At 41.9% G+C, this 12227-nt stretch overlaps 1 protein-coding gene across 1 annotated transcript in view; it reads right to left on the bottom strand.

The window, feature by feature from the left end:
• Positions 1 to 12227, bottom strand: part of TSHR (thyroid stimulating hormone receptor) — a 101527-nt gene that overhangs the window by 31947 nt on the left and 57353 nt on the right. Inside the window, exons 4-6 of the mRNA XM_005860141.2 lie at positions 5954 to 6028; positions 2734 to 2808; positions 1233 to 1310 (exon numbers count right to left, since the gene is read on the bottom strand). Of these exons, the coding sequence (XP_005860203.1) occupies positions 1233 to 1310; positions 2734 to 2808; positions 5954 to 6028 (228 nt within the window). The remainder of the gene's footprint in view (positions 1 to 1232; positions 1311 to 2733; positions 2809 to 5953; positions 6029 to 12227) is intronic.

Below are 12227 nucleotides of genomic sequence, written 5' to 3' on the forward strand. Positions count from 1 at the left end.
TTGTTGCTATGTTTCTTCAACCAATTAATGTATATAATGATTCCAGGGGCTGGACTGAACCGCTATTTGCTAGTTAAGTTAATGAGACATGGAGATGACTTGCTGAAACCACATTGCTGCAGAGCTGTTGGGACTCAGGATTCTTAACCTCAAAAGCCATTCTTCCCACTGACCCAAAACACAACCCTTTGTGCAGGAGGAGCCCCAGCGGCAGGAACTCTGGTCTACAATGGGATGCATGGGCGTTATTGGGGCTATTGACTTGAGAAAGAGAAGGCAGCCATGACCATAATAAGGCACAGCTAGTGGCAGTTGTGGGGGAACTTTGAACACTACTGTTGTCCACTATCTCTACACTGTGGTAACACATTAAAAAGCATAAATAGAGACTCCAAATTTGGAATTATACCTGGCTCTGACCCTTCATAGGACGTGATCCTGAGAATTTCGAAACCTCTATTATCCTCACTTTCCTTATCTGTAAAAATATGATAATAATACCCAATCAAAAGGTTGCTGGACTGACGAAATAGCTACATATTTAACCCAGTGAGAAACACTTAGGAGATGGCCATGTTAAAAGGAGTACCCTGAAGAGCTGGATTTATCCCATGAGTAGAACTAAGAGGTAATCTTTGCTTGTTTTAGATAATTACACAATGTGTTTAATTACACAACTAAGATGTCCTAGGTGAAGACTGCCATTCACAGGGACACTGGGCAGAGGCTGAGAAAGCACTGATAGTTAATTTTTTGTGTGAACTAGAGTTCTTTAATGAAGATGTGAGAATTATACACTTGAAGATACTTGAATACAAAATATTATAAGGCCTCCAGGCCAAACCTGGCCCACTGCCTATTCTTTAAATAAAACTTTATTGGAACATAGCCATGCTCGTTAGTGTGTATAGTGGGCCCTAAAATGGCAGAAGTTAGCAGTTGCTACTAAGACCATGTGATCTGTAAAACCTAAATGGCCCTTTATAGATAAAGTATGCAGGCTATTTCTATAAGGGAATGCTGTTGTCTTGTCACCTAGACCATTTTGTCATCTATAGAGTCCTATACCACAGGGCCTAACTCTTATTTAATTATGTGAAACCCTTGGTAGACCATAGAGCACTTACTATAAGGTAGTATGGTTCTTAGATGGGCTGTGAAACTATGATGATTTTCATATCAAAATTCAGTTGTTGGCATTTGTAGAATGGAGAAGTTATAACACTACTCACAGCGTCAAGGTTTCATTGCACAGTCCCTGGAAAGCATTGGCAGGGATGGAAGTCATGTAGGGGTTGTCTGTAATTTCCCTGCAAGAGAGGGACAAAAACACTTGGTGAAAACAATGCTTTTATTTTATTTTTTTGGAGTTGGGCTCTTGCTGCACATCTGCATTTAAATAAATAGCCTGACACAGTTTAGTTTAATCTTGTTTCTTTTTAAGTTTCATTGACTTAGCTGCTTGATGGTGGCTCTTAGGTCAAGCGAGGTGATGAGAGCTATCCTAGATGGACATGCACTTAGGGCCCCAAATGTATAGTCAGTGAGTGAGCTTTGGATTTGGCTGAGGCCCCTGACTTAATCCTTATCTGCCAGGGGAGCTAGTGGGTCTCAGAGACTTCTTGTGAGTCTATGACAAATACTTTGCCCATAGCAACTAGAGTGTTCCAAGTATATGGAGCACCTAAAAAGAGTTGGAGGAATGGAATCAATGGATTTCACTTCATGAATATTTCTAAAGTGTTCTCCACTTGGAAAACACTGCCAGGCAGTTGCCCCAGGAGAGCATTTCTATGCCAACCTTATGGCTGGAAGACTGCCTGTATTTTGAACTGAGCTCTTCTGCTGCAAAGGAGCACTGTCAATTTTTTTTCTAGCAAAATCCCAACAGTTTGGATCCCTTCACTCCATGTTTTGCTGTGGTGCAAACTCAACCTGTAACTCTCTCTGCATATGTCCTTTCACTTCTGTACAACTTGACTGTGTGTAAAAGGTTTTAGTCAAGAGCACGTGGCCAACAAGAAGTCACAGAAAGCAGTTTGAGCATCTCTAGTGACTACTCCTTGGGACTCTGCTCAGACAAAATCACTGAGGTTTTCTATTCCTCAGTTTCCTCATTTGTAGAGTGGAAGCATTATAACTTCCTTTTATGACTTAATGAAATGGTTGAGAGGAACAACCTTGATAATTAATTAGGAAGTGTTTAAAAGTATTAAAAAACTAGATGAAAAATGAAGTGACAGTAGTGTTCAAAGTTCCCCCACAACTGCCACTAAATATGTTCCCCCACAACTGTCACCAAAATTTTCTCCTATTTAATCATTGCTACCAGCAAACAAATATGCCATAATTTATCCCATTAAAAGAGAACCATAACAAACCTTTTCTCCCAATATCCACCAACTAGTGAAACATTTTTTGCTCTATTTTAACAGTAAAACTTCTCAAAAGAGTTTGTTATAATCACTCTAATTCTCCCTCTCACCCACTCTAACCACTTCTCCAGCATTGGAGCTGTCCAGGTCAGGATCACCAATGCCCCACATTATTAAACCCAATGGCCAGTCCTCAGTCCTTGCCACCTGTCATCTATCAGTACACCTGTCACAGCTGATCACTGCTCCTTTCTTGAAACAATTGCTCTACTTGGCTTCGACCAACACTAATGGTCGCCTCTATTCCTTTTTAGTGACAAATAAAATATTGCCCAACATTGCATGTGTGCATACTTACAGTATAAAGAATACATCCATGGAATAAACTTTGGTCAGGTCAGGGAATATTTTAAGTCCAGTGTTGAAAATGCCACTAAAGTAATGAAAAAGAAGAAAAAACACAGAAATTAGCAAAGGAAATTAACACATAGGAAGTAGAATAATGTAAAAGCTTAAAGCATGGGTTCTGAAGTCAGGTGGGAGTCAAATCCTAACTCCTCCACTAAATAGCTGAGTGGCCATGGGCAAGTTCTGATCCTTGGATGAGATGATGTTCCCTCCAGTGCAATAACCTAGTCTTGTTCACCAGGGTCAAAACATGTTTTCATTTTTTGAAAAAACTTGGGATTGTTTGAACCAAGTAAGATTCCTAGGAAAAGGAATTCAGGTCTCTCTCTCTCTCTCTCTCTCTCTCTCTCTCTTTCTCTCTCTTTCTCTTCCTTATTTTAATTGGAGCACATTGTGGGTGTGCCTGTGTGTGTCTGGGGGATAAAATAAAGGGAGGATGGGAAAGGAAGACAATATAATTACCCAACTCCAAGCCAAGCTTCCTCTTTCCAACTCTACATTATATTGTGTTCATTATTTTGCCAAGAATGCTTTTCCCAAGGCAGTCACTGGGGCACCATGGCATCAGTACCATTTAACAGGTGTGTCCAGCCAAGGAAGGAAAGCAATCAAACACATCGTCACTTCCCATAGTTTGTACCATCAGGGCAAAATGCCAAAATGAAAAGATGTGCATGAACAGCACGAATACAAAAACTCTCAGGCTCTGATGCCTCCCAGATTTAGCTGGTTTAACATCTGTTGCAGCTGCTAGAATGTAGGTAGTAGAAACAGATGGGGTGAGATCTAGCCACTATCAGTGAAGCTTTAAAGAAAGTCTTCCAGTAGAGAACACTCCAATTCCACTGGTGGGTCTTCGTAGGCAAATTCTGACCTGACTTCCACTAGAGCAGCGGTTCTCAACCTGTGGGTCGTGACCCCTTTGGGGGTTGAACGACCCTTTCACAGGGGTTGCCTAAGACCATCGGAAAACACATATATAATTACAAATTGTTTTTGTGATTAATCACTATGCTTTAATTATGTTCAATTTATAACAATGAAAATACATCCTGCATATCAGATATTTACATTATGATTCATAACAGTAGCAAAATTACAGTTATGAAGTAGCAACGAAAATAATTTTATGGTTGGGGGTCACCACAACATGAGGAACTGTATTAAAGGGTCGCGGCATTAGGAAGGTTGAGAACCACTGCTCTAGAGGGAAGACATAGGATTTGAAGATGAAGCAGGAGCCAGAGGTCTCAAATGGGACTTTGAGCAAAAGGGACTTTGCAAATAACAAAGGAGAGACATGAGGGTCCATGAGGTATAATCGAAGCACAGGAAACAAGCTAGCTCAGTTGCAATAGCAGTTCACATGGAAGAGCAGGGGGAAAAGGCCCAAGGGAAGGGCTGAAATGCCAGATTAGGGACTTGTATCAGGACTCCTCTATTCTTCAAAACCCTAGACAAGTCCATCTCCTTTTTGATGTCTTCTCGTATGGCCTGTACTCCCAAATAATGTATGTTCCTCTCATTTTTCACTTACCGTTATTCTCCTGTATGGGAGGAACTTTCCAATGTCATATATAGTATCTTCCCCAACTAGAACGTAAGCTTTTTGAAGGCAAGGACAATGCTTTACTATCCTCTGTGTTCCCCACAGAGCCTTTCACATAGCAGGAGATCATCATATCGAAGAGTGATTGATTGAAACACTAAGTCCATATAGGAGTGACTGCCTTGTCCCATAAGTTTTTGTCACTCCCCAGATACCCCTTTAGCCACATAACCCATCAATGTCCTTTTCTATTCCTCCGGCATCTCCCACTCCCACCTCTTCAACACTGAACTATTCATAGTTCCCCCAAATAAGCCATGTGGTTCCATGGCTCTGTGTCTTTACCATGCTTTCCCATCCACCTGTATTTCTCTTCTACCTCAACCCCCTTCTTTTCCTGGATAACTTCAATTCATCCTTAAAGACTATATTCATAAAATATATATGGCTATATACTTCTATTTAAAAATTCCTAGATGGAAATAAGCTATATTAATAGTGATTATTTCTGGGCATTGGAATTAAGGTTGATTCATTTTTTTTTTTTGCCTTCTTATCTTTTACAACGCATGTGAGCAGGAAAGAGGAAAGGTAGGAGGGGTTCTTCCAGCCGGTGCCTGGAGGACCTGAGGCCATACGTAGACATCCAGTGAACACACTGTTGTTGAGCACGTACTAAGCTCAGCAGTCAAAAAGAACAGAGAACACAAACATGGTTCCTGCTCGCAGAGAGGCATGATGAAGGTGTCACCAAAGCAAGGCAGCAGGTGCTGTTCCACCCATTTTTATCCCTACAACCTCTAAGAGAATAGATTTTATCCTTTGTGGCTTTTGTATTTTTGCTGTGTAGCAGCCACTTCACTATTGTTGCGATACCCATTTTCTAATAAAATTGACCAGGGGGCTCTCAGGGTTTCTTGTTTTGTTCTGTTCTACTCCACTTAAAAGACTATATATAAGTGTGTTCCCCTATTTGTATACACACTTTAACAGCTGGTAGCTCAACTTTGAAAATAAAATGTCTTTTATTTATTATTTTAAATCCTTACCCGAGGATATTTTTCCACTGATTTTTAGAGAGAGTGGAAGAGAGAGAGAAACATTGATGTCAGAGAAACACATTGATTGGTTGCTTCCTGCATGCACCTCAACCAAGGCCTGGGCTGGGAAGGAGCCTGCAACCTGGGTATGTGCCCTTGACCGGAATCAAACTTGGGACCTTTCGGTCTGCAGGCCAACACTCTATCCACTGCACCAAACCGGCTAGGGCGAAATGAAATGTATTTTAATAAACACTGCCTTTCTAACTACTTAATTACATTTTGGGGGGACACCCTATACAGGATGGCATTTTCTCCTTCATGTTTCTGGGAATAGGTATCTGGTCCCAGCAGTATGTGCTGACCTTTGAACTGGTTTTCTAAAATGTAGATCATTTCACCGGATACCTTGCCTGATGGGAAAGGGTGGGAAGTAAATCATAGGATATGATTTGTCTCAGAAATTAAACCACTCAAACGGTCCCAGCCCACATCATCCTAGGGAGAATTCTGGTAGATAATAACATAATTATCTAGAAAATTTTTTTAAAAAATGGGATTGGAATGGAGTAAATACTTACAGGAACTTCAGAAGAGGCAGCTCTTTTAGGGCATCAGGGTCTATGTAAGTTAAGCTTCTTGTATTCCGAATCTCTCTATAAAAGTTACAAGGAGCACATTCATCATAATACATCCATTTCTGTTCTTATTAAAGATAAAACAACATAAGTCAGCTTTAACATGAGAGGAATACACATTGACATGGCAACCCACAGACGGTTCCTGCCGGGAGTCATGGCCAACAAAGGACTGCTGGCTCCTCACAGGGACACAGCAGCTGTCCAGCCTTCTCACATCCTTGGCTTAGTTTCGGTTTCTTTGAATTTATGGGCAACTTTTCTCTTAATTGCAGTCTCAGAGCCTTTTCAAACTCTTAGATGTAAATAGGAAAGAAAAGCCTCTTCAGTGGCTTGTGGAAGGCAGAAATCTTTATTGTTCACTGTAGCAAGTGTCCTGGCCCTGGGTGGGAGGTTGAATGGATTGGATGGATGGCAGCAAGGTAATGAGGGTGGTGAGAGCTCTCTGTCAATCACTATTTCAGTGGATGTTGTGTCAACAGTTCCCTTGGGTTTATTTTTCTATGTCAGTCATTTAAGACTCTTCAGCACATGTGGTATAATATCACGTATTTCTGTAACTTACATGGTGTGATATCACGTATGTCTGTAACTTACGTGGTTGGGTTTATATGCATGCTCATCACAGTTAGCATTAGTGAAATTGGTGGTTGTTAGAAATGGGTATCATCGGTAAAATTAAATTTAGTCAACATACTATATTGATTAAGAGTTTCAAGGCACTCCCCATGCTTGTATGAAGAGGATGGAGGGTCCCGCACACAGCCTTTGCTCAGGCTTGATGACTAAAGGAACCTACATTTAGTTGTTGATGGTGACAATTCGAAGACTTAGAATCTGGCCTCTGGAATTTTGTTTTTAATGGTTTTAGTGAAGGGGAGTTTCTGTAAGATTCATGCATTGCAGGTATGTAATTAGATGATTTTTGGTAAATTTGTGGAATTGTGCAACCATCGTCACAATCCAGTTTTAGGGCCTTTCTATCAATGACGAAAGTAACCATGGGCCCATTTGCAGTTAATTCCCATCCTCTCTGCCATTCCGAGGATCCACTAATCTGCTTTCTATCTCTATACATGTCCCTTATCTGGGCATTTCATATCAAAGAGATGACAAATATGTAGTCTTCCATGTCTGGCTTCTTTCCTTTAGCATAATGTCTGTGAGGTTCATCCATGTGTAGCATGTGTCAGGAGTTGACTACTTTCTATTGCTGAATAGTCAGGTGGACCTGGGATCGAACCTTGGCTCTGCCACTGCTGGCTGTATAACCTGGGCAGGTTCCTTGACCTTTTTGAGCCACAGTTTCCTCATATGTAAATAGGGACAATAACAGCACCTGTTCCATAGGACTCTTGTTAGTACTAAATAATGCCCATAAGGAATTTGACATGTGACCTAGCACACAGTGAGGGCTCTATAAATGATTATTTTATTACTAGAGGCCCAGTGCACTAATTTGTGCAACAGTGGGGTCCCTTGGCCTGGCTTGCGGGATCAGGCCAAAACCGGCTCTCCAACATCCCCTGAGGGGTCCTGGTCCTGGATTGTGAGAGGGCACAGGCCAGGCTGAGGGACCCCACTGGTGCATGATTGGGGCTGGGGAGGGACACGGGAGGTTGGCCAGCCAAGGAGGTACCATGGGAAGGCTTCAGGGTATGTCCGGCCCCTCTTGCTCAGTCCCGATCAGCTGGATGCCAGCAGCAAGTTAACCTACCGGTTGGAGCGTCTACCCCCTGGTGGTCAGTGCACATCATAGTGAATGGTTGAGTGGCCTTAGCATATCATTAGCATATTATGCTTTGATTGGTTGAACGGATGACCTGACACTTAGCATATTAACCTTTTATTATATAGGATTGCTGTTCTCCTAAGTGGAATGAAAGCTAGAGCAGAATCAAGAACTTGGATTGGAAGTGCTATAATGTTCGTACCAAATGTAAAAACAAAACAACAACAAAACACAAGGTTTGGTTTTTGACTAAAGTTCTTGACCTTGGAAAAGAGAGGATGGAATTAACTTGGAGGAGAGAAACCATCTACCCTCTCTCCACCTCAGTTTATTGTCTATATTAATATAACCTTACTGGCCCATTGTCTTCATCACCATAACTTTTTCCCAGGCAAATAATTTTATTGTTCATTATGGGAACTTCTTGAAAGACCCATCAATGCTTCAACAGAAAGCATCAACAGTTTATATCGCCAAATCCTTAGAATTGCCACCTCAAAATCTTTGCCTTGTTTCCACTAATCCTAACCTATCACATCATGATCTTTATCCAGCCAAGACCCTGCATTGAAAGACCCACTTAAAATTTTTGTTCTGGGTTGAAACTAAGAGCCCTCTACCCCGGGAACTCCCTCTGTCCCGGGTAAACTGGGTCGCTGGCCACCTGACTGCACGATCTCATAGTCCTTGGAGAGATGGGCAGATTCTCGAAGGCAGAGCTCTGTCTCTGCGTGGTGAACAATACACTGCCTGTCAGAGCTCTCCATTTGAGGAGGAGGGTTTGAACTCTTGTCCGAGACAATCAAATGTAAACTATTTGGTAGAGTGTGGAAACTGTGGTTTGTAGCCTGGAAAATTGTTCCATTAGAGACTATCCTTACATAAGCAGACTTCAGGGACTGACCCAAAGAGAATGTTAAAAGGAAATGAAGTGCAGCCCAACTGAATTGGCGTTAGAGGTAAGGAATGCAAGGCAAAGGAGGCCCTGCTGCCGGTTACAGCTGGTTAAATGGGCTGCAACCGACATGGTGTTGTGAGAGGAGAGAGAAGTGGGAGAGGCTGCAGGAGATGGGGAGACGCAAAGAGAAGCTGGATTTCTGGGGGGAAACGTAAGATGAACAAGCGATAGCTCAAGAAAACACCAAGGAAAAGAAGTCGCTTTCTGAGGTGAGAAGATAGCTCAACACTTGTGCACAAATGAATTAAAAAAAAAAATCTGTGCTGAGAGAAAGATAAACTCTATATGATATCACTTATATGTGGGATCTAAAAAAGTTGAACCCAGAGAAATAGCTGGGGGTTGGTTACAAGAAGCTGGGGGTGGGGTGAGGATGAGGAGATATTTATCAAAGGTAACAAACTTCCAATTGCAAGATTAACAAATTCTAGGGCTCTAATGTACAGCATGATGACTATAGCCAAAAATACTGTATTATGCACTTGGAAGTTGCTAAGAGAGATCTTAAATGCTCTCACACTCCCCAAAATGGTAATTACTATATGTGACAGGATGGAGGTGTTGGCTAATACTATGGTGGAAGTCATTTTGTAATATGTAAATGTATCAAATCAAAACCTCATACATTAAACTTACACAGTGTTATATTGTTCATTATAATTCAATAAAGCTAGAAAGAATAAAATCTCTGCTGAAGCAAGGAAGTTTAGCCAAATGGAGACAATGTCAGAAGTGAATGCAGCTGGTATAACCTTTTCAAAGAAAGAAAGTGAGGAGGAGTAGAGGAAAGTACCACAAAACCTCTGATAATAGGAGAAGGATGAAAGAGGGGTCCACATTTGAATGAGTTCCAAGCATGTCAGGGAGGTTGAATTTGAATCACACAATTTAGAGTTAGTGATTGTGGCCCAAGCGTACAGGAGGGTAGCTACGCTGCCAGGAAGCTGGGGACATCTAGAGAAAGAAAACCTCTATGTGATTGGAGCACAGGGGTTGGAATGGAGATGTCCTCTGGCCTAGGTGTGAACACAGCTGAAGGTGGAGGGGCCTCTGGATCGGCAGCCTGGATCCCTGGGTGACTGCGGGAGGGAATGCTACCCTGCCCACCTTCTCATTCACCCGGGACTGTCCCATGAGCAAGAAATAAACTTCTGTTACCTTAGGGTGGCCCACATTTGTATGTTTGTCTATTTCTTAATTAGCCTACCCAAGCCAATACAATAAGCATCAATACAGTTCTTAAAATATAGAGTATATTGTTGATAGTGGTCATCTCTGTAGGTAGGTTTGGAGGCTAAGAGTGTGTGATTTCTACTTTTTATTGTATCTTGTTTAAAAGAAGAAAAACATGTTATAAAAGGCATGCAAAAAATCCTCAAGTTAAAAGAAAAAGCGAAGCAATAGGTCGTCTATGTCAAAATTTTTAAAAAAAACGCAGGGCTAGCCCTAACTGGTTTGGCTCAGTGGATAAAGCGTCGGCCTGCGACTGAAGGGTCCCAGGTTCGATTCCGGTCAAGGGCACGCACCTTGGCTGTGAGCACATCCCCAGTAGGAGGTGTGCAGGAGGCAGCTGATCGATGTTTCTCTCTCATCAATGTTTCTAACTCTCTGTCCCTCTCCGTTCCTCTCTGTAAAAAATCAATAAAATATATTTTTAAAAAATGCAGGGCTAGGTAGTCCGTGCAAATCTTCAAGTATGCTTGTCTATGGAGAGGGGTGACTTAGCTGTGTCGGGAAATATTTGAGGATCATGATGCTTATTGATTAGAGAAGCCCAGCCTTGGACAAAAGGAGAGTCGAGGACAAAAAGGGACTGGTGGTACATCTATTAGGATGGTCTGGCAGTGAGGGAGGGCAGAACTGACTTAAGTGAAGCAGGTAGTATCATCCTCGTTTTGCAGACAAAACAGTGGAGACAAGTTTAGGAAGGTGATGTGCCTGGTCTCCTGTTGAACCGTTAGAGGCAACTCTGGACCTTGATCTAGGACTTCTAACTCCAAATTCAGCTTTAAAAAAATGTCTAAAGGAAATCATCTACCATTATTAAGAAGAAATTTAAATACACATCCTTGTATTTCCCTTCATTAGATTTCAAATAAAATGGACATTTAGATAAAAAATATAATATTGATGGCCAGTGTGTGGTGTTTTCACAAGCCAGCAAATTAGTAATTTAGCACACATTAGGTTCATTTAATCATATGTCTAGATTCTGTTTTCTTTTTCTTTTTCTGAGAAACATTTGTTAAGTCTCAACAAGAGCCAAGAACAGAAATTGGCTTATTCAAAACAACTGGCATTGTGGTGGGCACTTAGTAGCCCAGCCTAAACCCAAAGAATATGGGAAATCAGCAATGTGAGAGGAGGGAGTCCTCAGGTTGGGGGGACAAGGGGCAAAAAGAGGGGAGATGGTGGCTTAAAACCCTTCTAATTAAGGAATTTTCCAATTACTGATTTCCTTCCGCTGCCCTGTGGCCCCTTCCTACCTCCGTTATTTAACAGGCATTCGATCATGACACCGGACTGGGATCCTCAGGCTTAGAGATATGTGCCCACACCCTAGACACCCCCAGTCCATGAGTGAAGATGCCAAGCTGGGAAGCGAATCATGAAGCTGAGTTGGCACTTCACCTGCGGAGTAGATGAGCCAAGGGAGACGAGAAAGCGTCAGACTTGCTCGGGGCTGGCACTCTGAGTTAGAATCAAATACCTGAAGCAAAGAGAAGCTGCCTCTGTCAGCGTAGCTGGACTTTAAAGAAATACAGATGTAATAATGTGTAAGACGATATTGTTTAAAATGAGAAACTGAAGAACATTAGCCAGAAACCTAGCTCTCAGCTTCTTTTTAACTCTTACTTTATTTTGATTCTCAATTTTTTTGCTAGTCAGCTTTTAAGTGCCAATAGTTAAAAAAAAAGAAAAAGAAAAAAAAGGAGGCAGGCCACTCTGACTTTTTCTAGGTCTGCTTGCTCTGTTGAACAGAGCAGGGAGAGAGTCATTAACATTAAAGGAATAATTATTGGACATCTATTATGTGCAACTTTACCGCGTTCTCTGGGAGATAAAGGGAAGTAGACACTTTAATTTCTTTAAAAAGAAGATGTGTATATATTGGCAAAGCCATCATTGTGTTGCTTTGAATAATTTAAATGCCATACAGCACCAAAATGAAAACTGGGCTCAGCCAGTGTGGCTCAGCAGTTAAGCGTTGACCCCAGAACCAAGAGGTCAACTGTTCCATTACCAGTCAGGGCACATGTCTGGGTTTGCAGGCTTGATTCCCCAGTAGGGGATGTGCAGGAGGCAGCCAAATGATGATGTTCCTCTTTCATCTATGTTTCTATCTCTTTATCTCTCTCCCGTCCTCTCTCTAAAAATCAATAAAAAGATATGTATATATACTAGAGGCCCGGTGCATGAATTCATGCACGGGTGGGGTCCCTCTGGGTGGCCTGCGGGGATCGGGCCAAAACCCGCAGTCCAACGCTGCCTGCAGCTCCCACATGCCGCTCCCACTCATCTCCACC

This window comes from Myotis brandtii, unplaced genomic scaffold (assembly GCF_000412655.1).
Source record: "Myotis brandtii unplaced genomic scaffold, ASM41265v1 scaffold132, whole genome shotgun sequence".
In the NCBI taxonomy this organism is placed as follows: domain Eukaryota; kingdom Metazoa; phylum Chordata; class Mammalia; order Chiroptera; family Vespertilionidae; genus Myotis; species Myotis brandtii.